The sequence below is a fragment of the Bos indicus x Bos taurus genome, chromosome 19, assembly GCF_003369695.1.
Source record: "Bos indicus x Bos taurus breed Angus x Brahman F1 hybrid chromosome 19, Bos_hybrid_MaternalHap_v2.0, whole genome shotgun sequence".
NCBI classification, from domain to species: domain Eukaryota; kingdom Metazoa; phylum Chordata; class Mammalia; order Artiodactyla; family Bovidae; genus Bos; species Bos indicus x Bos taurus.
Window position 1 is genome coordinate 18,826,204 of NC_040094.1, and position 26,390 is coordinate 18,852,593.

General features: G+C 35.7%; 1 protein-coding gene across 14 annotated transcripts; it reads right to left on the minus strand.

Annotated features, from left to right (window-relative positions):
* Positions 1-244: 244 nt before the first annotated feature.
* On the minus strand, positions 245-25,225 carry ZNF207 (zinc finger protein 207). 14 transcript variants are annotated; one of them, XR_003506655.1, is made up of 15 exons: positions 25,035-25,225; positions 23,514-23,640; positions 19,101-19,239; positions 17,982-18,152; positions 17,783-17,858; positions 17,223-17,270; positions 16,050-16,120; positions 14,274-14,431; positions 13,049-13,141; positions 11,816-12,058; positions 11,043-11,202; positions 10,729-10,912; positions 10,427-10,509; positions 7,652-7,706; positions 1,665-4,002 (listed from the first exon to the last, which is right to left on the minus strand). XR_003506655.1 is itself a non-coding variant. In XM_027516661.1 (13 exons), the coding sequence occupies exons 1-12, from the start codon at positions 25,073-25,075 to the stop codon at positions 10,752-10,754; spliced, it is 1,488 nt and encodes a 495-aa protein (XP_027372462.1). In that variant the 5' UTR covers positions 25,076-25,225; the 3' UTR covers positions 245-7,706; positions 10,729-10,751. The 14 variants fall into 14 exon arrangements, 9 of the variants coding, with proteins under 9 accessions (XP_027372462.1, XP_027372460.1, XP_027372461.1 ...); XR_003506659.1 differs by lacking the exon at positions 17,223-17,270 and having other exon boundaries at positions 245-4,002; positions 17,982-18,149; XR_003506656.1 differs by lacking the exon at positions 10,427-10,509.
* Positions 25,226-26,390: the final 1,165 nt, after the last annotated feature.

A 26,390-nucleotide genomic window follows, 5' to 3' on the forward strand; every position in this document is an offset into this window, starting at 1 on the left:
AGCCTAAACCACAATGTTACTTCTGGCTTCATCTACTTGTTCAACCTAACCACCACCAATTACTCCATACCCACAGTGTTAAAATTTATTTACCATTTTCTTCCAATAAACATTCCATATTTAGTAACTGTGGATTCCATTTCCCAAGGCACACCAAAACCTGTTCAGGACAACTGATGTGTGTAATTCATCCTCAGTATAATCTGTTCTGGATACAACTTAATAAATAGGGCTCAGACAAGTATTATTAATTAAGAAATGAAAAATTTTATTAATCTTTGTAAACAACAGACACTCAAATGTTAATGGTCAATCATTACCTTGGAATAAAAAGACATTTGCTTTTAATATGCAGAAACAAAAATCCTTCCACCTTTAAATGAAGATCCAACCCAAAACTTGTTTCAGATATGAAAATAAAGCACCATTTTTCAAATGGTAGTTCTGGCCTTTTTCAAAGCCTTGCAAACACTTCCAAACAAACTCAAGAGGGGAGAAAAAAGAAAAAGGCTTTTTGTGAGCTCCAATTATATGGTTCCACACACGAACGAACATCTGGGAACACCTCTTCCATCCAAACCCTATCATTAGGCTAAAATTTAATATAAACACTATAAATATGGTCATCCATTTCATTTTTCTTATGCTCTAGCTTCCAAGTGGTATGTCAAGGTGACAAAACACACTATTACTTATGCAAGAAAGCTTTAATTTAAAAATACCCACCCACCTCCCCCCTGCCCCGCAAATCCTAGTGTTAATTGCTAGCATCTTTCTTTTTGATTAGTTTTAAAAGTCAGTAAAAATTCTAAGCTAGTATTTAATTACAACTTTTAAATCAGTAAGTTCATTTACTTACATTCAAAAGCTACCAGTCAAAAGTTGTTTAGCCAGACCATTTAATCATATACATATATACATGGACTAGCATTTATCCTCCTTTGTTTGTTTTGTTTAGGGTCTTCTTACCATCATATCCCTTGTATGACTTGCTCTTCTTCACTTCCCTCCTTGCCAGTACAATGCTGGAGTGAAGCCTGGAGACAGAATGGAGGGAACCCACCTGTTCTCCCCACCCCTTTGAGATCTTGTACCATCTCACAAAATGCTGTATCACTTTGGAAAGAAGCAGACATAGTGTTCAGATGTAAACCACCTTCCCTGCTGTAACAATTAAATGTTTTCACTTGAACCTCCGTTTACCCTCTTTTTACTAAGAGCAATGGTGTACCAGGGAGCAGAGATTCCAAAATCTCACCACCTTTCTCTCTTAATTTTTAAAACACTGCTTCCCTGAAAATCCACTGTTGCCTTAAGTTATATTTTACTATTATACAATGATTCCCACAACACTCCAGAAAGAGCAGAAAGATTTCATTCCCATTTTTGATCAGTTGCCTATTATCTGTCAGATCTAACTGGAGCTGTAAGAACAGAAGCCTTAAGGTAAACAGAAGATCATTGGGTTTTAAGATGGGGACATTTAAATAATTCTTCCTTGAAGATATTCTTTACCCGCCACTTATTTCTACTCTGAAAAAAGTTTGAAATATGAAATTAGTAATGCACTATAAAAATAAAAACAAACGAGACAAAGGAGTAAGGTACCTTTCAATTTAATCAGTGTGCACACAAATTTGTAAAAATGCTAGACACATTAAGTCACAAAGGATATTCAAGAATTCTTGTTTATGTCTAGATACTACCTTAAACCATGGAAATTTAGCTATTTATTCAAATATTACATGCATTTAAAGTTACATACTTACCAAATTTTCAGTGTCTGCTTATCCTTGCTAGGAAAGGACAGAGTTCCTTAGAAATATACTTCACTTTAAATCTTAAAGACATCAATTGAGGGTCCACACTTTGTTTAGTGCTTATCTAGAACAATACATCACCATTATCACATACTCAGATATCAATTTTCAGGTTTTAGAAGACGATCACTCTTCATACTAAAAAGCAAAGAGTTGCCTCTTTATTACTGACTGACAAAGATCACAGCAGGAGAAACAATCTGAAAACATCCTTAGCATATATTGACATTAGCTAGGATGTGACTAAATGCTAAAGCGGGGGCGGGCGGAATCTATGTGATACAATGATTAAACAGGGATCAAGTAATTAGAAATATACTCAGGCTAATTTCCACTGGTATACACAGTCCTAGAAATCAGTATTCCAACCAAAGCTTTTCATGCAAGGTTAGAATGATTTAAGAGTACATTTGAAATTTTCAAGCTTCACTCAGAGGCTTCTGTGTAAGCAATTAGTCTGCATGACCATTTTGGGCAAACTTTCCTTTACTCTACTCTCAGTTAACTGCTCAGGAATTGCTGGACAGACAGAAATTGTGGTCTTTAAATTTTATACTTATGTAAAATGGCAATCAAAAGCACTGAGAAAAAAATTTTCTGTCAACTACAAAAAAATCTGTAAAAGATTTTCCTTAAATGTTAGTTTTGAGCAAAAACATTTTTCCTATCTCACCAAAAGGAAATAATTTACATGTTAAAAGTTTCTGCAGTTAGAGTCTAGTAAGTGAAGGTTAGGAAAAAAGTGAGCCCCAATTATTAGGAACTGTGAGGAAGTCAAATAATCACCTTAACATTCTTGATTCAGATAATAGTTGAGGAACACAGAAACTCAAGACACTGCCATCAAAGTGTCCAACTTTAGAGAAATAGTAATTATATGAAGTATAAAATAGTAAGTACTCACCAGCAAAGCAGCTTTAAAGAGATGGTTTTAAGGAAAACCATTTCCACTGTATGTACACCATTTCTTATACAGATTAAACTGTGAAAGGCAATGAAACTTAAGCCCTTAGGCAATTTTATATTTAAAAAAACCAAGCTAGTATCTTATAAAAAATATTATCAGTTGATAAATCAAGGTCATTAGAACACTTAACTGAAAACATGACTTTCATATTAACATTGAGATGATCTGTTTTCAGTGGCTCATCACCATCCCAGTTTAATATGAATAAAAGATCAGCTAGTTTTATGAAAAGACTGTCCCATATTATACAACTTTACACTTAAGGTGAAGAGGAAGCCATACAGACTGAAGAATGGTTCAGGCTTGTGTAAACTAAATTGTACACTTTCTTCTTCTCTCCTCAGTATTTAAAATTTTTATCAACATAAAAGCATAATATTTACAGCTTAAAGGAAATCTTTGAAGGATGGTTCAAGTCGACAATGAATCCTGGTAGAACTAATGAAACTAACAAAAACTTTAATGTATATGTCCTCATTGCCCCTCAAGAGGAATACACAAAGAAACCTGTCTAGATTTCTTGATAGTCAGCGTTCATTGGTAATTAAAATATTGCTTAGTTCAAAATAAAACGAACCCACAATGGTGGTGCACCAACAGAATAGGTTATAGTATACAAAAAAGATGAACTAAATCAGTACTTAATTACAGCAAAAGTTGCTAAAAACATGTAAGATCAAAAAAGGTATAAAAAAAAAATTTCTAGCTTATGATTGCACGCCATTTATCACTGCTAGAGGTGAGGAAACGTGACTTTTTGTCTGTTGATTCACATTGTAAAAAGTTAAAAAACTATGAGTTCCACCACAGGAGTGGCTTAAGTAGGATACCCTGAAGCCAAACACCTGCACTCTATATACCAACATGAGCGTACAGCCAATTGAAACTGCCACGGTCTTCCTCCTGTGTACAATTTATGTATTTAGGTTCAATCATAACCAGATAAAGGAGCAGTATTACACCTTTATTACAACTAAGGTGATCAAACCTAGAGCTACTTTGGCCCAAAAATTGTGTGTCTGAAAGTGTCCAATGGATCTCTATTAGTCATACTCACATTTAATAACTGCACAGCTTTCTTCCTTGTGTGGGTTATATGGATATGTTTGAAAAAAATAGGAACATCAGGTACTTACAGATTAAACTAACCTGTACTGGCAGGGCTGTGGGATTTTTCTTCTCTACCAGTAAGTAGCAAATGCTGAAATTCTGCTGCTAGTTAACAAAAACACAAATTGTATTAAACTGAGGAGTTCAATTCAGTTTAAAAAGTCAATGCGCATAAAATTTCCTCAGAGTCTGACATTAATACAGTTAAAAATTTTTTTCCCTAAGTCTTAAAAAATTACCTTATTTTGGCTATTAAATTTAGAGTGATCTTACGAGACTGAGTTACTAATACTGTATATCTCTTGGATACATCTCAATTTTAATAAACTATTTTGGTATGTTTACTATGAAAACACAAGTTACTCTAAGGGTAAACTTGAATATTTTAAGATTCAACTTTTAAAATACTTGACTTCATTTCCTTATACTAAAGATTTTCAATTTTAAGAACCCGGGCAAAAAAGTAAATTCTATCGCTTCTCCTACAAGTATAGTAACAAGCTAGTAACTAAAAGGGAAGGCTCTGTTCAATAACTAAAATGTCTCACTTTTCTAACTCAAACTTCCAGAAACTTTAGTAACACTTTCCTTGGTCCACTTGGGTACTTAAGCAGCCTTGTTTTATTAATAGAAACTGGGAAATGGTGCAGCAAATCTTGTTTATTTTCATCTTTGACTGACCACCAAACTATTTATGAATAAAATGTTGACAAGCTACATTGCAATAAATGATTTGGTGAAACCTTTCATAATGAATGTAAACCAAGGCCAGAATGCTGTCACTTTTCGTTGTATTTATGGTTCTTAAAAAAGTCAACAACACTATACAATGGCTTCTCCCAAATAATCACTACTGGTTTGTGTGTAGTAAGCTGGGTAAACAACATTCTTCATTTTTATCCAAGTTGGGCATCAATGAATTTCATTGCCAGTTCCTTATATTTAAACCAAAACTGAACATACAATTAAACCAAAACAAAACATACAATTCTTAACTATAATAATGGTTAAAAAACAAAACCCAGACACAGTAAGAATGCCAAAAGGCCTGGAAAATTCCAATAAAGGACTTCCCCCTTTTTACACACAAAGCATTACAAAAACTCCTGACCCAACACAGCACATTACTGAAGCTGTGCTGTATCACAACTTTACATAGCACTACAATATTTGGAATTAATGGCTGGGATCCAAGTAATCAATTGTTCAGTTTACTCACATGTATTTTCTCTGCAGTTAATTTGACAAAAACTACAATTATACAAACATATTTTCTTAAGAAAGTTGGTCATTATTTGCCTCCTAAATAACCTAACTATATCAGTCTTCATTTACAATACTATGTTCAATTTGCGTCAAATAGAAATAAATAGCTCAAACTAGCTTCAGTGAAGATTGACTTTGGGTCTCCAATTTCTACCTTAAAATGACTTCTATATCCTGACTAGTATAATTTCCCCTGAGACTACATAAGATTAATTAAGTTTAAAGAGAGAAGGTTCAATAATTTCAAACTAGTAAGAGTTTCAAACTATTCTTTTTTGAGTTCGGATGAAAATGAAAGGCTTTTCCTTTTATGGCCAAAATACTATGCAAAAGGTCAGGAAAAACAATGCTTATAAAAAAGCAGTTCTTCTCCAAGCCTTAATGAAGAATCTAGTTTCTTTTAAAAACTGTATTTTCCAACACAATGCCAAGTAAAAACACGAAAACACTTGGAAATATTGGAGATATTTAACCACAAAATTGTGAATATCCAGTATGTGCATAACACTATATGTAGCTGCTTATTTTGCCAAGAAATCACACAGAAATGTTAGATGATTTATATGCTATAAAAACAAATGGTTATTTATTAAAATGATTCAGATAACAGAAAATAAAATATTGAGAAAGAAGGTTAAGAGAGGAGTAACCTACACTAATATTCAAATCATGAGGATTGCAAGCAGAAGTATAATTGGGAGAATGTTTACTTACAAAACTCTGCCTTATAGTCAATAGTCTCATAATGAATCCTTTCTTTTAGAAGACTTCCATAAAAGAGTAAGAGAGAACCAGTTTCATTTTGGAATAACATACAAAAGTTATTCAATATGGTAGATAAATACCACCTTAAAGACATACCTGATTTATACAAATTTTAGGTTACATGTTTCCTACTTTAAAAAAATCTCAAAACCAACGCAAGTGTCAGTTTAAACAAAATTTTATCTCAGAAAGTAAGTGACTTCAACATTTCCTTTCTATAATTTACCAAGTTTTACCAGTGGACATGATAGACACCTGAAAGTTAAGTAATTCTTAAAATTGTTATTTGTCTGAATCACAGAACTACAGAGTTCAAGGAACCTACATCTTATCACCTTCAATAAATTATGTCACCCTTAGAAAATCCCTCCCACCCCAGCACTCAAATGTTTAAGAGTATATTCCAATTATAATTATTTCAATGATCACTATCAGAATTGGGACAAGCAACTTCACTCTTGAATATTTCAATATATTGGGGCAATGGTGGCTATAACAGAAAGCACCTCCAACTAAGGAGTCTTAAAAGGTGCAATTATTGAGCAGGGAGTAAAATATTCCAACGGAATTTTTTTGTGGTGACATATTCTTTTTTCAAACATTGTTATCTTCTTTCCATGATTCAGTTACAGAGAAAAGCATATGTTCTAGTTACAGACATGAAAATTTGGAATTCATTGAATGTGTATTTCTTTACGCTTCCAAGAATTAAAACCACAAAGAAACACAAGCCTGAGTTTGCTACTACGTTAACTGTTACTGTTCAGAGGAAAATGCTATCTGCATAGAATGATGGCTTTAACACAGGAAGGAACAAGAGTAATCCAAGTTAATGATTTGGCCTCTCTTCCAGTTCCCCATTTACTTGCCCCCTACAACATATACACATACTTTTCTTAACCAAATAAAAGCAATTTTTGGTTGGAAACATACATAGATGCTTTTCATGTGTGCATATTGCATCAAATATTGCTCAGTAAAGATAAAAATGAAACTCAAAATATCATTCCAAAACCACAGTTCAATATACTAACTTTACTATGTGATACAATTTCAGTTTGACTGCTTGAAAATAATCCACCCATACTGTAAGTCGTAATACCCAAACGTTTTTTATACCAAATGTGTAGTGTATACGCATACATACCACACATACACACCATCTTCCCACTTTTCACAGGGCTCTACATTAACATTTGCTCTAATGTGGTGAGATTTATATATATTAAAAATCACAAGCATTTCCAGATGGCCTTTCAACCTTCAATGAATAACTTTGGGATTAAAAAAAGTAGATTTCACTATCCAGTGGCACATCTAATGATTAAACTTATCCTTGAGGTTAAATTTAATAAGTTTGAGAAGAAAATAACCAGATTTTCCTAAAAAGTGAAAGGGAAAATTTGAATGAAACATATCAGGCCTCCAAATCAAGAATGTCAAATTTTGTCAATTTCCTAAAGTTCAATGTAAGTAATACCAGCTTTACTGAGGCTGTTAAGTATTATGTAACACAAATTACATGTCAAATATTTTGTTTATTAACACCACAGTCAAACGTGAATATTAATATAGAGCCTTCTCTGCCAAAAGAGTATAAAAACCCTAAATTTAATTAAATTTAGGGGCCTTCACCAAACTTGCTGCAAGTTTGGGGACATGAATATCCAACAGCCATAAAGCTGTGAAAGCCCCTATAAGGAATAAAATAAATCCCACTTGCCTCAGACTGAACAGGGCAACACTGAGACTCAGCCTCAGCCTGTCCTATGGCAGGGCTATAGGAAGAAGAAAATTTTAATTTTAGAAAAACATTACCCAATTAATTTAAAAGACATGCATTAAAAAAAATCCCAATGATCAAGCAAGCATAGGAAAAAAGGAGTAGCTCTTTAAAAAAAAAAATCTATTGTCCACTGTAATTCCATTCTGAGTCCATACTTTTATTGGGACTCTCCCCCACCCCCACAAATAACTAAATTTAATTAAACTAAGTTTAAGTTCAATTATGCAACTTGATCAGTGGAATAGGAGGGCTCAAAGAATATTTACCCCATTTCTAATTGGTAAATGTGTGAGAGATTGCTAAGACAGTAAGAATTCAAGTCAAATGATATTCCAGCAGTCCCTCAAAAGTTGATCCTCACCTGCTGGCCTTGTTACTGTCATACAGTAGTAAAAGCTACACAATAGAAACTAGTGCCAGACAAAAATAGTGGTTCTTTTTTTTTTTTTCAAGTGGTGACAATGGATGTATGCTAGAGCCAAAGATGGCAGTCTCATTAATCTGACAACCTCCTAAATTATGTTAATCACAATGCCTGCTTGTATATAACTGGGTCCCCAAAGCTGTCTTCTCTGAGGGCAGATGAAGTTTACTTAAACTGAACTCCATCCATTATTTCAGAAAGTTAAGTCAAAGAGTTAAAATTACTTCAACGTAAGTTGTTCCACTCATTACTGAACCATAATATGGACCCCAGAAGCAGTTAGGTAAAAAGTATGTTCTAGAAGCTTATTACGCTCTGATGCATGCACAAATTACACATTAAATATACCAAATGGGCACCATCTGAGCCATATACATACAAACACAAGAGATGATGTGCCTATGTGCTATGCATAACATTTTACAATAACTTCTAATTAGAATTCTACCCCTTATTCAAAAGTACTAGTGTTTTCTCTTCATGGATCTCAGAAAGCAACCTCAATATATTGGTTTTCTTTGCATTAAATGCAAATGAGGCTTTGCAAATTTTTTGAAACATTACTAACCCATTTTTACCCTCTTCCTGCCCCCTTTGCCCCATTGCTATCATCCATTCCTGGTTTATTGATAATCCTATACATGAAATGCTTGGGAGATATTTGGTTTGAGAAAACATTTCCTATTTAATAATTCTAAATTTAAATTGTGCCATCTTGACCTTAAAGATTCTCAACACAGGTCTTTGGCAGTATGATATACGTACTTCCAAATCTAAGACATATACGATAATTCCAAAACTATCTTGGTAGGTAGGCGCTGGTTAAGAAAAGGGGTAGAGAAAGAAATGCTTTCCTGGTGATACATAGCACAGGAGCTGTAACACCACTGGAACAAAACAAATGGCACTCAGCTTTGTAATACTCAGTGTTTTCTTTAAATCAATGACTTTACTTGTCACTTATATACAGACTCTTTTATGATAATTAAAACATCCTTTAGTATTTTGTTACATGGTTAAACTTTTTTTTTAAACAAAACTTCAGATTCTGTCTGATACCTACACCTCCACATAAGGTTATAGAGAAATGTTATTTTCTTAGCTGTCTTTTAACTTTGTATCGAGGAAAACTAAACTTGAGTTCATAATAATTATACTTTGTACAAGTCATTTGATACTTAAATAATCATAAAAGTATTCTATAAAAGATTTTAAAATAGACGCCAAAAAGTGGTCAACAAGCTATTATTATGAGACTTGCAACACAAGATACTGAATAATAGCAGTCATCTCTACAGAAAAGTTCTCCATAGAACAGTTTTAACATTCAAATTTCCAAGGATGAAAAGGTTAACAGCAAAAAGCCATTTAGGCTTAATAACAGAAGGCAGCCATTTAATCAAAGAAATAATGAAATCTTCCAGAAACATAGTAAAAAATTTCAAATCCATCTGTTAACCATCTTAACAGAGGCACATTTAGATTCTCATAATTATACTTAGAATACATACCAGCCATTAACAGCACAAAAGGCTATTACTGCATGCACCTAAGCTTCTAGAATTTTGCACCTGAAAAGCTTCTGAGGTCCATTCAGTACTGCAGTTTCAAATATAATCAAAAGGAAATGAATGGGTCTGGCACTAGGCTCTAAACATCAGCAGCAGGAAGAAGGGAATATCAGGATTTACATTTTAAGTCTCTATGATATCTAACATGTACTGACACCAAGGGGGTAGAAGGGTGACACAATATAAAGATTTCATACTCTGACCCATATATATATATATATGTATATATCTCTAAGTTTTTTGTCAACTGAAGGATTAACATACAATTCCACATACACTATCCAGTTAAAAACATGCAGCTAACGAACAACCTACAATTCAATGACAGAATCCAATGATATATCAAAATTGCATTGATAACTACGAATTTTATTATGTGGACATCTACTCTGGCATGCATTTGTACAAACCTTTCAGGCAGTGGTCCACAGCTGGGTTATGAATAAAAAGGCATAAATTTTTCTCTCATTTTATTACAATGAAGTTTAACAGTACAGAAAAGTCACATGACCTTGGAGGGTCAGATTTCTTAAACCCTGCAACATGAGGAACTCTAAATACATTAAATATTGTTACACATTCAGACTTCCAATGTACAGGTACTTGGAGACAGTTACAGCCCTCACCAAGCTAGGTTGGGGACATGAAGTCCAACAGCATCTGAAATGCTGTGAAGGCATAACTTTACAAATAGCAATGTAAGCTTACAGAACTTGCCTTTATTAAGGTGGTATGTTCATGTAATTCCAGCGCCTTCACAATATAACGAACCAAATTTACTATACTTCACTTCTAAAAACCTAGATGAAACATGAAAAAGAAGCCATACAGTATAAATTGCAACTTCAGGAAAAGTTCCTGCTTTATTATTCCAAATAAATTTTCCCATGTAAAATAAATGTCCAATAGTTCCTGGTATGTGGGAAGATAATGTTTTTGTTAAAGTCACAATGACGCCTTATTGACGGAAGCTTGGCTATATAAACAGCACAAGTTGAGAAAAGGTTTAATCTCCAAACCTATTAGACTGGATGAAGTAAGATCAGTAACGGCCACCTTGCGACATTACAGGAGGTCTCATTCCCATCGGAGGTCGAGGAGGCCCACCTTGGTAAGGGGGCACCATTGGCGGTCCCTGCCCATATGGTGGCATAGCACCAGGAAGGTAACCTGGCATGCCTTGATGATGACCACCATACTGACCTAAAAAACACATTTAAAACACAAAAAGATAGATTCAGTCTATGCACAGTACTTTTAAATGTAATGTATTTTGCATATAAATTTGTTTTGTGTGTATACTGAATAAAAAAAACATAAAAAAGAGGAATACCATGAGGTGGCATTGGGGGTCTCATTCCTTGTTGCTGTGGGATGCCTGGCTGCGGTGGCATCATACCTCCAATTGGTCCAACAGGTGGATTACCCATGGGAGCCTGTCCTGGTCGAGGAAGATTACGTTGATATTTAGGTAACTGTGCTCTTCTCTCTTCCTAGGAATAAAAATGTGTGAGATGTGAAACATATGAACACAGAGAGTTGTTAAGCATGAAGGCAAGAATCTCAAGTCTTTATAGTCATTTTTAAATGTACTCTTACATTCCAGTTACTTTCACAACACAAATCAATCCAACTACTTAAAACCTTGATGCCTTAAGAAAACATCACCTATTTTTATATTTGAAGTATGTTATGTTTGAACAGCTATCCAGGAATTATAAATTGCTTCAGCAAGATACTGTAATCAAGAAGGTGTATGTAGAGTAAGCAATCTGCAGATTCTATCGCACACTTAACTGCTTCTTCAATTCATTTACCAGTTTATGTCCAACTAAACTAATTTTTAAGAGTAAGAACCCAACTCACTACCTTCTTTTAGATATAGTGTTAGGGGATGGGGACTGGATCTAAGATCAAAATATGCAATATTCACCTCGTTTTGTGAAGTTAGTATGGTAAAAATAAAAAATTCTAATGGCAAAAATTACTTGGCATCCAATCAGACTGTAAGACCATTGGTACACAAATTAAAATTTTTTCAAATGAACAAGTTGCTACAATAGTACTCAATCAAACTCTGCTAGTAAAAAATTGTAAACAACTTACCAGTGATATATCCTCATCTGGATGGATCAACTTACTGGTTGCACTGGTTGTGGTAAGTGTAGCAGGCTTACTTGTTATGGAAGCTGCTGGCTTAGCTGCAGTGCTATTTGTTGTACTAGTGGTTGAAGCTGTAGACTGTGTATATGCAGGGAATGTAGGCTTTGGTGGTTCTGTAGTTGTTGCAGGGGTACTATTTAAGGGCTTGAAATCTGTACCAACAGGTCCCTGGACAGCTGCCTGAGCCTGTAAAACAATCTTTCATCAATAAAACCTCAAAACTGAATTTATTTACTACCAATTTAACTTAAAAACAATACACTAACATTCAATAAGGGACAAAATTTTAAATGAAAACTAAGTTAACATCATGATCAATCCACAAAATTTAAGATAACATATAATATTGAAAGATGCTGAATCAAAGCACATCTAAAACACAGCAGGGGAAACAAGAAACAAGACTGCTTATGTAATTTCTCAGACAGCATGTCTCCTCACCAAAAATTACTTAATTTACAAAGCTTTGTATTATTCCTAATTGATGAAATACTGTATTGTATCATGAAATAACATGTTCAATTTTCATTACTCTAAATTATTTTTTAAAAATTGATCTACCAAACAAAAAGTCAAATTATAGAATACAAAAAAATGTTGGCATAAATTTCAGTTACCAAGTCTACCATAAACAATTATCAATGGTGACACATTAAAGATATGGCCTTCAGAAGTATTCTTTATATAGTAATACAATGTCCGCTCAATTAACAATGTCTGTATGATTATGATGGACAAAAGGATTCAGTAGAGCTTTTAAGCATAAAGTTACCAGTAATAAATGTTACTTTCTGTAACACTATGCATCTGAAACATGTAAATTAGGCCAATTTTTAGAACCAAATGCAGAGTACTAAATTTCCTTACGTTATATGTGATGCATTAAACAGCATAAAACAGAATAGCTTACTCATGCATCAAGCTAATCATTGGCCACTATAATGCACTTACTGCTTACATGCTTTTAACCCTTTAGAGCCATAGGAGTTTGGGGTACATTTTTTTCTATTATTATGTAGTTCAAATTTTCCAATACCATTGATTTATAAGCCATTAATTTTATTTTTAAAAAATTAAATAATATATTTTTGGGATAAGATTTAGTTTTAAAGTAGGGTCCAAAGGGTTAAGTTATAAAGCCATTTTAACAATTTTAAACTGCAACTTCCTGCGTACTTGTGCTGTGCTAGGAAACAGAGCTTTAGAAGATGCAGACAGACTTTCTGAATTGGATGAAGCTGTACTTGAGCTTGTTACAGGTGTCCCCATCTGTAGCATAAAAGAAAGGAAACAATGAAAAGTCTCCAAACAAATGGGTGAAAATAAGCCACGTGGTAGACTTTTTTTTCCAGTATAGATTGCATTTCTGTAAATGCAAAATACAATGCCATCAAAGCTGTTTTATATATAGAGGTAGGCAGTTAATGCATTTGCAATAAACAGAGTGACAGTATGAGCTTCAAAAAAACTTGAATTCTATATCAATAAATCTAATTAACCAGTTTTTTCTTCCACCTAAACCTAAGGTGTTCTGCACTATGGTATTTCAAAACTGATACCTTAAACTGAGAATTATGACGCATTACTTCAATTTTCTCAGTAACAATATTTGCCAAAAGTTTAATAACATCTCTCAAAAAAAAGAGATCACCCCAACCTCAAAAACATAAGGTAATATGCCTTAAAAAGCACTTAAAAAGTGCCTTTTAACTACAAATAGGAAAGAGTTGAAAAAAGAAAACATCTAATGGATCATTTTAAGGTGAACAATAAAGAACATACATCCTGATCTTTTGAATTCTGAATGAATTAAACACACCTGCCTAATTCAGAATGAAACTGGGTTACCAACCATTACATACATACTACATATAAAATAATCTTTTGCTTCTGAGTTCTGGTGAGGGGTAAAAAAAGACGAATAGGAAATACCAGTATAACTAGGTCAAAATCCATTAAATGATGCCCTTCCTACAACAGTGCAACATTGTTTAACAATTCTAGATTAAAGTAAGAACCCCAAAATAATTTGCTATAGGATTTTACATTTTTGTCTTTGGTTTCATTCTACCCAGAGATCATTATGTAAAAGAGGAACATTTTTATTTAAGCTCTCAGAAATTAAATTTCCATTTCTAATAAAGTGAAGAGTAACCAGCATTAATTACTATGAAAAAACAACATACAACACTATTCTCTGGTTTCAGTTAATCTTTTTTGAGTAGAGGAAATCAATGTGTGCAAACATGGGAGAGAATAGGCCACTCTTTAGTATAGTTAATAAATTATATTAAAAAGATTAGGAAATACTTAAATAACCTATGACAAACTGAAGGATTTCAGTAAACTGCACTTTACCTTTAAATATTAATGCACTCCTTTTTCAAGAGTTTCACCTTACCTGTCCCGCACTGGGGAAAAGAGGCTTAGTAACTGGAGGCTGCGGAGCCGGAACTGTTGCTGTTGGTGCAGGTGGTCTGTTAAGAATACCTGGAGCTGAAACAGCCTGTGCTTGAGTCATTGGAGGAATTCCAGGACGTGGAACAGGAGGGGGCATACCTGCAGAGAATTAAAAAAACTTGTAGCCAATTAAATTAAAAAAAAGAAAACAAAAAACCCTATACTGTAAAATTACTAACTCTTGACTGCTGAACTCAAAGAGGCTCAGAGAACCTAGGCATTTGCCACTTGGAACAATTCTGCCTCCAACTTTCTATATGACTTTGTTCCTCTTTAAAATTTTTAGACGTTAAAGATAACCACGAGAAAACCTGTATATGGGCAGATCAACAATTAGGCCTATTACTAATGCAATAAAATTTTCAAACATATAGAAATTATTTCTTTTTTTAATAGAAATTATTTCAATCATCTAATAGATGTTTCCAGAACTCTAATGCAAACTGCAATAAAAACTATTAATAAGTTTTACTATTAAAACTATTAATTTACTATTAATTACTATTAGTAATAAAAATTATTCCAGAAACGAAGTTACTCCTTTAAATAATACATCAGATCGGATCAGTCGCTCAGTCGTGTCCGACTCTGCGACCCCATGAATTGCAGCACACCAGGCTTCCCTGTCCATCACCAACTCCCGGAGTTCACTGAGACTCACGTCCATCGAGTCAGTGATGCCATCCAGCCATCTCGTCCTCTTCTCCTCCTGCCCCCAATCCCTCCCAGCATCAGGGTCTTTTCCAATGAATCAACTCTTCGCATGAGGTGGCCAAAGTACATACATTTTCCTAAATGCACCACTAGCTGTTCTTCCAAGTGCCTCAAAATAATTTAAAACTTACTGACTTCCCATTACCAAATGAATACAGATTATTTTTCTTTATTCCTTAAAGGTCTTAAGTTGTCTCAGATCATAATGTATGTGAAGTTGCCATCTCAAAATTAATGGTTGCACTAGCTATGATTCAAATTTTGCTGCTGCTTTATTTTTCCTGTTCCTTTTATACTATCACTTGAGTACATGTGAATCTGTTATGGATTGCAAATCAAACGTGCTAGGATTAAAAAACTAGGCAACAGATCGAGAGAATCTCATGAAAACTTCTGTGCCACACTTATTTCCTGGGCTAACCAAATCCCATCCCCTCACATTATAGACTAAGAAGTCAAGATATTTTAATTAATTTGCAGGCTTCCTTGTACCTAGGGGGTCCATTAGACTTTTTCTGGCAAATGATATCTAAGAGGCTAGAAAGTTACTTTGCCATAAAGTAAAAGAAATAAAAGCACCCTTTCTTGCCTGAGTCATCTTCGAACTACTGAGTAACATGTCTGAGGAACAAAAGCTAAGGCTGGCAAAGCGGCAAATTTAAGAAAGTATGGGTTCTTGTTATCGCCATAGTCGCCAAATCTACCACTTAGGGTTGGATTTTTCTGTTACTTGCTAAGGGTCTCCATTACTTGTCTAAAATAGTCCTTATATAACCACTCTTAAGTCACAAGCTCAGTAACTCATACTTTTACTATCTATTTCAAAAAAAAAACAAAACAAAAAAATACATTTCTCACAGTAATTTTAAAAGAAGTTATTAACCCATAGAAAATTTAAAATCACATTGTACCAACGCTCATAAATCTGTTATTCAAAATACTTAAGAATAAAACATGTCGTATTTTTATATGTCATATTAAAAAGGAAACTAACATTTCATACCTGGTGGCATACCAGGCATCAGAGGTGGTATTCCCGGTCCAGGTGGCATCATTCCACCCATTGGCATCATTCTATTAGAAAGCAAATTTCAAGAGACAACTAAAGTTAATTAACAGCATAAAACATTAGAAAATATTCTAGCTAAAAGCCTGAAACAACAATAAAGACTTGAATTTGACCTCTAATATTGAAATCTATCAAAGTGAAAAGAACATACAACACACTAAAACAATCCTAATAAATCCCCTAAAACCCAGCAAACTCTCTGGTTTACCAGTAGAATAGGGGTGAAAAAATTCAGTGTCTGTTAAAAGAATATTTTAATACATTTGAAGTTATTGAGAACAAATATTTTACTCTTCTTAAAAACAAGAGGCCTTATCTAAAATGTGTAACTGGAAAACAAAATCATTTTTTGTCTCACTTGGAATATATCCACAGAATATAAATTAAAAAATGAAAACAAAACCAAAAACCTCCCCCCTTAAAAAGAACCCTCCATTTTAGAGCTGTCAGATTTTTTTTCAAAAAGAAAAAATAGTAAGTGTATTCTATGGAGTGAAGATTTCTTTTTCTGGGGATGCACAAACATAAACTACCATCAATCTGTTGTTAAGATAACCAAAGATAACCAAAACTAAACTCAGTCTCTACTTTTTATGTAGAAAGTTCCTAACACTAAACCAGGACTTAAAAGCATAACCCATATTTATCTTCCTTTCCTTAGAAGAGCTCACCTTCAAATATCAGTGTCCAATTCACTTTAAAAGTTACAAGTTTTGTGAATTTTTGATTTAGGACTCAAACAGAATAACTTCTATATACAGGTTTTATTAAAGAAAATTCAATTACTTTCCATAATAGAGCATGTAATTTCACCTAAGAATATACTCTTTCTTAAATATCAACCCCTTCTACTAAGTCTCATAACTTTTAGCAGTTTGGGGAAAACAGCTGCACAGTTAGAAAAGGATTTATGTGGGTCTATTACTATTTCCTCAGATGTTTTTTAGTTCCCTCCTTTAAGAGATCTGTGTCAGTTTGCAAATTTTAGAAGTTTTAGTGAGGAAGGTTAGAAAAGTTTTGAAGTCAACTGAATAGATACCATTAAACACACAAAAAAATGACATTATGATTATACCTCCTGAATTACATTATGAATGAGATGCTTACATGTTTTCACCGCAAAATGACTGGGTGTATTTTCTCTGATGATGCAATCTGTGAAAATGTATGACAAAATCAAAATCTAACTGTGATTTTCAAAATACAGTGGGAAAGTGTATTGTATACCTTTCACATCCAACAATATTTTTAAGTAAAGTGATGAGCACGGGCACCTCAAATTCATTTTAGTTCTTGAAGATTTGACAAATCATTTACAGAATTTGCTTCTGTCACAACTACAAAGTGTCATGGACAGTTCTGAATCTCAAAAACTCAAATCTACAACCAACTACTTTAATTACATCAGATGCAATTGAAGCAGATGGCTGCCTACATTTATCCTAAAACCCAAAAATCTATTCTCTCCAGAGGCAAATTTATATTCCTTAAATTTATTAGTAGATTTCTTTATTAGATAAGTTTAATAATTAATAGAGCCCATACCTTTTAGAAGCAAAAAACACAAAAAAACCCCACAAAATAACATTTAATTGATGTAAACACCCAAGCTGAGAAAGATCACTACTAGGCACCAGCTCACAAGTCAATTAAAAGAGTTTTCTTACCCAGGTGGCATTCCTGGCATAACTGGTGGCATTCCTGGCATCAGAGGAGGAACACCTGGCATTAATGGAGGTATGCCTATAAATAAGAATTTTCACCAAGAAGAAAACATACAAAAAGTTAAGAGGGAAGAATTAATACTTCTAATCTGTATCAATGAAGACTTGAGAATGTTAAATTGTAAGAGGCCTTAGGTGCTACCTGGAGGCATTCCTGGTGCTCCTGGAACCGGTGGTAGTCCTGGTTGTGCCATTGGGGGGATATAACCTTGCTGAGGCTGAACAGGCTGTGGTTGAAATGAAGTCGAAGCCGCAGAGTCATCATCATCATACTCATCAGAATCATCTTGCTGCTTCTTTTTTTGACTCTCTGCTAAAAAAGACTCAATTAATTTTCCCCATAGAGTAAAAGAAAAGAAAAACAAATCAAGTTTAAGACATTCAACATTTAAAAACTTTATTTCAATGCAACTAGCTCTTGAGAATTTTTTTTGCAAAAAAAAATTCAGCCAACACTGTTCTTTACTCTTCGAATGGTTTTTCAATCTGTATTAAGCAAGAAGGGTTAACATGTTCTCCCTATTCTATGGCAGGCAAAAATCATTTTCCTAAATCAGCTATACTTTACCAAACAAGCTTCCTATTTCACTCCAAAAGGTAAATTATGACAAAGCAGTCTGACCTCCCTATAACGCTTTTCAAAATAAAATATTTCTTAGGTTATTAAGAAGATTCTATCATTTGGATAGGAGAGGGCTGCAAATACCAAGTCAAATACAGTACTAAAAATTTACAACTAGTGATTTCATAAATCTAAACAAGGCACCTTCATTTTTAAAGGCCTTAACACTTGCTAAATCTACCTGGAATTCAGTTATGAGCAAAAAAAATAACGTATAAAATTATCCAAACAATACCATGTATACAAAATAAAATCTATTTCAAATATAAGACCAAAAAACCCCTCAAAATTGTGGAATTCTGAATAGGTCTAATGTACTGTGCTATGTTTAGTCGCTCAGCGTGTCTGACTCTGCGACTCCATGGACTGCAGCCTGCTAGGCTCCTGTCTCCATGGGGATTCTCCACATAAGAATACTGGAGTGAGTTGCCATGCCCACCTCCAGGGGATCTTTCCAACCCAGGGATCAAACCCAGGTCTTCTGCATCACAGGCAGATTCTTTACTGTCTGAGCCACCAGGGAAGCCCAAATAGATCTAATACCGACCATTAAATTTATACTTGAAAACAGTAATAATACTCTCATTAGTGAAGCTTTATTAAGAAATTTACTTACTAAGCATTTATCTTAGTACTTACCTTGTGTTTTTTGTTCAAGAAGTCGTCTTCTTTCATCCATATCTTTTTCCGGAATACCTTCCATACCGTATATTTCCAACTCTATGTCTGTTCTCCCAGGTATTGCATTTGGTACTGCATCTATTGTCTCTTTATGCACCTAAATTAAAAAACAAACAAATCCATATAAACAAAACACAAGCCTTCCATTAGATAGACAGAAGTGCCTCATGAAAGTCTTTTTTAAAAAGGAATTTTAAATTACTCATAGACCATCTAGTATAAAGGTTAAGAGTAACTGGTGCTACAGTGAGACTGAATTCAACCCTCCAACTTTCGAGAGTTTGGGCAAATCATTTGACCTAAGCCTCAGTTTACTTCATCTAATTTAGTACCTAATTTCTCAGGTTATTTTTAAGATTAAAAAAAAAAAAACTGTATATAAAAACCACTTGGCAATGTGTAGCTTATAATCTTGTTTGAATTATTAGCAATAAAGTAACAGTACTACTCAAATCAGGGAAGTCTGAAGTCTGAATTAAGTAATGCTTATGAAGCCTTATTATATTAAGTATCAGAATACACTGAAATTTCCAATGATGTACTTGACAAGCTAGTAATTACAAACCACAAAAGTGACATTTACAATTAGCATTACCCACAACTAATGAGTCACCTAAGGAGCTTAACACTGCCATAGCAGAGAACCTGTCACTATCTCTGAAGGTATTTGGTTGATCACAAAAAGAAGTTCTTAAGATGTATTATTGTATAACACTGAGAATTCAGGACCTTTTTTCACTGTATAGTCTTTCCTAGATCAAACATTTCTAACCCTCAGTGAGTAACTTCTGCCAATATGGTAAAACCCTGATCAGTCTTGGTTCCTTCAGCAAAATGTTTTAACTTAGGTTAAAGGATGTCAAAGTAGTTTGTCTAGACCATTGGCTTCAACTGGAAGCTTAACAAAAATGCAAATTCTCAGGGCACACCTGAGTCCTACTGAATCAGAAACTCTTAGTACAACCATGAATCTAAGTCTTCAAGGTGATTCCTTTGCATGTTCAAGTTTGAGAATCACTTTTATAGGGTAAGGGTAATGACTTTGATACAGTTGTCCAAGTAATACATTTTTCTTTTCCTTTAAGACTCTTTCACAGAACAGAAGAAAGGTAAAGAAAACTTGTTTTTTCTCTTTAGAGGAGTATCTCAAATATTTAAAAAACTGAAACACAAATGAAATTTAGAAATTATGATTAAAAGATCCATGAATAAAGCTACTCAATAAATGATGTAATCACTTCCCCCCAGGTTTTTTAGAATGTTACTTTTCTTGATGATGTACATGAAGTCATCTCTATGTTCTTTAAAGAAATATAGCTACATCCACAGACACAGTAACTAGTTTTCATTATGCTTCTAAGTAATGAGGGGGAAAAACATCTTTTACTATAAAAACTGGAGCATGTGTCTGATTTAACTGCCATGCCTATGTCACAGGCTGCTATAAGAATATATAAATAGAAAATTTCAATTAAAGACATTACTAATAGTTTATCAACTAATCTCCTTCCAGCTTTCATGACATTTCTTTGCTCTTCTCTTACAGTACAAATCCCTGAAATAGTGCCTCTCCTTTCCCTCTCATTCTCTTGCCAGCACTCCAATCAGCCTTTCATCTTCTTCATCCTAGGAAAGCACTCCTGACAAGTAATCAATGACCTCTACTTTGATCAAACCAATCTTTGTCCTGTGCTTTCTTGATCTACCACTAGCTTTGATTTAACTCTCTCCTTAAAACACCTCATTTGGCTTCCAGGGCACTAATCTCTTAGTTTTCCTACCTTTTCAATCTTGATTGGTTTATTTTAATCATCTGACCTCTATATGCTGGGAGATACCCAAGGTGGAGTCCTTGCACCTCTTTTCTATCTATACTGTCTAAGGACATCTAGTATCATGGCTTAAAATAGCCATCCTTTTACTGTATCCTCCCAAACTTCTATCTCCAGCTCCAACTTCTCTAAACTATAGATCCGTAGATTCAACTGTTTATATGCTATCTCCATTTGGATATTCAAGAAGACCTTCTCAACATTAAAATATTCAAAATTAACTTAAGATGATATAGTATTCTCACCTCTAAGCCTATTCTTCCCGCAGCTTTCTACACATCAGGGGTCATCCCTTGGTATCGAGGAGGAACTGGTTCCAGGACTACCCACCTCATACCAAGGATGCTCAAGTCCCTTATATAAAATGGCACCCTCCATTATCTGTGTATTTCTGCACTCAGTTGATAGTGGGTTCAATCAACTGACTCCCAACTGTGGTTGGCTGAACCCACAGTGATACCAAAATACCAAGGGCCAATTGACTACCACTGTATTCAACTCACTTTTCACACTGCTCAAGCCAAAAACCTTCAGATCATCCTCCACCCCTCACTTTCTCACGTTCCACATCTAACCTCATCAACAAAGTCTTACCTCTGTCACCATCACCTCTTGCCTCGAATACTCCTAAAACGGACTTACTGCACTCTATAGTCTATTCTCACCCTTACAGCCAAAATGACCCAAAGTACACCAAAGCATGTTACACTTCAATTAAAACCTCCCATTTCATTCAGACTTAAAGAAACACAGCAGCCGACAAGACCTCCTATATAAAGTAGCACATTGCTGCTCTTCCCTCAATATAGGATAATATTCCTCATGTAACAGTTCTTCATTTGCTGTTCCCTGGAATCTCTCCCTCATCCTCTTCAATCTCTGTTTAGATGTCAGCTTGTCATTCAGGCCTTTACTATCTTATGGCCCGCCCCTATTCCCCTCTACCTAGTTTTAGTTCTGTATCATGTATCAGCATGCTACTGCTAAGTCACTTCACTTCAGTTGTGTCCGACTGTGCGACCCGTAGACGGCAGCCCATCAGGCTCCCCGTCCCTGGGATTCTCCAGGCAAGAACACTGGAGTGGGTTGCCATTTCCTTCTCCAATGCATGAAAATGAAAAGTGAAGTCACTCAGTCATGTCCGACTCTTAGCAACCCCATGGACTGCAGCCCACCAGTCTCCTCCATCTGTGGGATTTTCCAGGCAAGAGTACTGGAGTGGGGTGCCATCGCCTTCTCCGATGTATCAGCATAAGACTAAGTAAACATTTATAGGTTTTCCTCCACAATGTTAATCTAAACTTCACAAAAATGACTATTTTATTCACTGCTATATATATGGTGCTTCAAATATTGTACAATGCTGTCTCACATAAATGGTAAAGTTCTATATCTGTACTATACAAGTCATCCACCAGTCACATGTGACTAAGCAATGGAAATGTGGCTATAATGCGACTGAGGAATTTAACTTTTCATTTTTAAATTTCTTTTTCAATAGTCACAGGTAACTAGTGACTGGGTTTCCCTCAAGGCTCAGCGGTAAAGAATCTGCCTGCAATGAAGGACACCTGAGTTCAAGGTACCTGCTCCAGTATTTCTGCCTGAGAAATTGCAAGGACAGAGGAACCTGGCAGGCTACAGTTCACGGAGTCAAAGAGAGTCAGACAGGATTTAGCAACTAAGAACCAGTGATTGCCACAATGGAAAATTGTGGATGTAGCAGGCACTGACATTTCTGAATGGATTTTAAATTACTGATTGGCTTGAGAGAAGTGAGAAAGATCTACAAAAACTTATTTTTAAGCTTGGGGAAACAATAATCTTGTTTTAATTTACCTCCCTGCCTCCTACCAACAGTAATTTCCAATGGGGATTCCTTCATCTCACGCCTCTCTAGGGTCCAATTACGCAAAAATTCAGGCAATTCTGGACTGACAAAGTAGAAGAAATGTTTAATAAAACATCTTCAAAAATAAAACTTACTGGATCTTCAGAAATATACATTACAAAGCTCCCCCTACTTAGAAATGAAAAAAAACCTAAGTTTTAAATGAAAACACAATACTACCCTCCCATGGAATAAATGGTGGAACTAAACCTAGCCCCAGGCAGGCAACAGATTGTAAAATCCTTCAATGGCAGAGTAATGGCAGTTAATTATGTACTAATTCTTACAGGAGTAGAACTGGTCAGATTGCCTACAAAATTTAAATCTCTGATCTTTGTTTTCTTGCCCAAGTATTGAGGAAATATTTTGTGATTTCAGCCTGTCACATATTTAACCTAGGATGAAGATATCAATAACTTAAAGGTAAATACTAATAAAAATTCTTTAAACATAGAAAATCAATAGTTTATCTTCTCCATGGCTAAACAACCTTTTTTTTTTTTTAATTAACTGGTCATCTTATCCAATCTTTTGCAATGAACAACAAAAAAACACCCTTGGGTTTCAAAAAGAAATTCAAGGTTTTCCCTCCATGCTGTTTGCAAACTACAATAGAGTAATATTAAATAAGAGGAAAAAACTCCTTACCTGCATGCAATGAATAGCTAAGCCAGGTCCTGTATACAATTTCTTATGACATATATGGCATTTAAAATGCTTTGCTTTTTGGTGCTGTATAAGGATCTTCTCATCATCAAAATCTCTATTACAATACCTGGTCACTATTGTTAAGGTACAAAAATATAGCACAATAACATTACTTATAGAAAATAAATATGCAATTAAAGAGAACACTATTCACTACTTAACATTAAAAACGGGGAACAGCTAAAACCAAAAGTACTTTGTACAAACTCTGCTTTTGGTATTATATAACTAGAAATAAACCTGCCACTAATTTTGGAATTTTCAATGTCCCGGAAGCCCACAATCTCTCTTCACCAACCCTAAAAAAACACATCTCCGTAGGCAATACAGCTTCGTCAAATTTCAGCGTTTACCACCAGATTTACGCGAAATTAACTTCTGTTCAATCTCTCAACATTTACAAACGCACGATGTTAACTGCAAGGGATCAATGTTTATTAAAAAAAGAAAAAAAACAATTTATATTGACAGAACTTCAATTAAGTAGAACATAAAAATAATCAGATTCAGAATTTAACACTAATTTGGAATCTGAAAATAAGTTCACTGCGAGTAAAAGTAACCATTTCCTATAAAAACCCATAAAGTTGCCTGCAATTCCGAATTTATGTTGCCAAAGGTTTCATTTAAACTCACAGAAGAGTTGTTACCGAGAATTAACTCACTAATCAGATTTTCCTAAAAGGACTTTAACAAAACTTGTAACCATTTTTCAACTATTACAAAAATAAATTCAGTTCTGTAGCAAAGCTTTTTCAGGTACAAGACAATAAATAAAAACAATTGGAACGTAGTTTATTAACGTTCCCGGGAAAAAAATAAACCGCCACGTTTTATTCCTAAAACGTATTTTTTCACTCCTAGAAAGCTAGGTAGAAAGATAAGTAACCCCACCCTGTTACTTCCCGAAGATTAACGCGCCAGAGGGCGAGACGCGGAAACTAGCTCCCCCGCCCCACCCCCGCAATAAAAAGGGGGGAAGGGGGGGGTCGAAATCAGGGTTGACTAACAGAAGCCTTTACGAAACCAGATTCTACCAAAAAAAGAAAGTGGGTGACAGACTCCGGAAGCTCTCTCCTAATCCTCCAGAGTCAATGAGCGTATTATACTCGAAGAAAGTCCCTTTGTTGAATCGTCACCAAAACAACGTAGTGTGGCAGCAGAGTCCTCAAGGGACTCTGTCCTTGGTGATGGGGTCCAAGTCGCCTCAGGGGGTCAACGCTCGCACCAAAGCAAGAACCTCCTGAGTCACGAAGGCCCACGACCCACAGCTGCCAGAGCCTCTCGCCCCAGGGCCCCTACTTTCTGACAAGTCTTCCCAAATCCCAGTCCAACCACCAAACCACCGACCTCGAGGCCTACATCCCACTCTCCGCCATAGGCCGAAGCCAGGCCTCTCCTAGCCAGTCACCACTAACCGGCGCCCCCGCTTGGCCTCGACTTCAAACCGACAAAGGATACCAGCACCACGGCTTCAACTGCTTCTTCTTCTTGCGACCCATAACTGCGCTCTATCGACAAAAAGAGGAAAAAACAAACAGTAAAGAACGACGTGAAGAACAGCTCACTCTTCCAACCCAACCGCCACCACCGCGTCCCACAGGAAACATCCACAAAATGGCCGACGCCTTCGCTCGCTGCTCTGTCTCCCGTCAGGCTCTGCGGCCGGAGGAGGTGCCAAGCGGGGGCGGGGGTGGGGGGGGGGTGTGACGTGACGCAGGCCTCCGTCCTAAGTGGATGGAGACTCGCGGCCCCGTCGGGCTGCCGGCCATCTTGTCAGTGCTTGCCATCTCGGCTTTCGTGGGCGAGCGAGTTCCTCAGAGCTCATTTTTCTTTGTAAAGGATATGGTGACCTAGGTACGCCGAGACGCTCGCGAATTGGAGGGGAGAGGAGGGGGTGGAAAAGCTGAAAAGATTACCCAGCGTAATTCAGGGTAAATTACAAATAAAGGATAACTGAGACAGCGCCCAGTTTTTCGTTTTGTTTCATTGCCCTGATTACAAAGCGGTGGACGTTTTTCTACTACCGAATCAAAGAAGTCGAAGTCTCAGTCTTGTAACTCACACATTGGTGATGGGTGCGTAAATTACGGCAGCATGGTCACCGAGGTGATGGAAATACGAGGTGTTGCGGGGTTTATAGAGCCTTGGCGGTCATCAGGGTATCAAAGAAGGTTGCCGGAAGGGTGAATGGGAGCAGGCGAGGTGGAGGAGAGGGTATCTCCCTAAGGGTGCAAAAAGTGCAAGTCTTTGAGCCTGAGGACCTGAAAAAAAGTTTAGAGGTAGTAAGGTTGGAGCTGGTAGTGAAGGGGCTGATGGCAACAGATGATGCTGAGGAGGCTGGCAAAGATGACTTCTTGAGATTCTCGAGCAGTCTGAGAAGTTGCGTTTTATGCTGAAGTCCCTGGGTAGCAACCTAAGAGTTTTAAGAGGACAGTTAGAGAATAACACAAGTTAAGAGTGTAGTTGCTTTAGAGTCCAGGTGCTTGGGATCGCTTTCTACCGCCTATTTGCATGACTTTGGGCAAGCCACTTAAACTTTCTCTGCCTTCATTTAAAGAACAGTTTGTCATAGAGAAATAACTAGTAAGGTAAATTACATGTTCCTATTAAAAGGAAAAAATAATAGCGGGTATCCATGAAGCATTTGTGTGCCAGACAAGGTGTAAGTTTTACATTACTTGTCCCAACAAACCTGTGATGTAGGTGCCATTGTTAACACCCGGTTAATACAGATGAAAAAAAGGGAGAGCTTAAGGGAGTTGTAGGGAATTCCTTCGTCGTCCAGTGGTTAGTGGACCCTTAAGATCCTACATG

Coding starts and splice junctions, on each gene's coding strand:
- ZNF207 (XM_027516661.1), bottom strand. CDS start 25,075: ATGGGTCGCAAGAAGAAGAAGCAGTTGAAGCCGTGGTGCTG. Junction 19,240..23,513: donor TAGCTATTCATTGCATGCAG/GTAAGGAGTTTT, acceptor TTTTTAATTTAG/GTGCATAAAGAGACAATAGA. Junction 17,859..17,981: donor AGCACCAGGAATGCCTCCAG/GTAGCACCTAAG, acceptor TCTTATTTATAG/GCATACCTCCATTAATGCCA.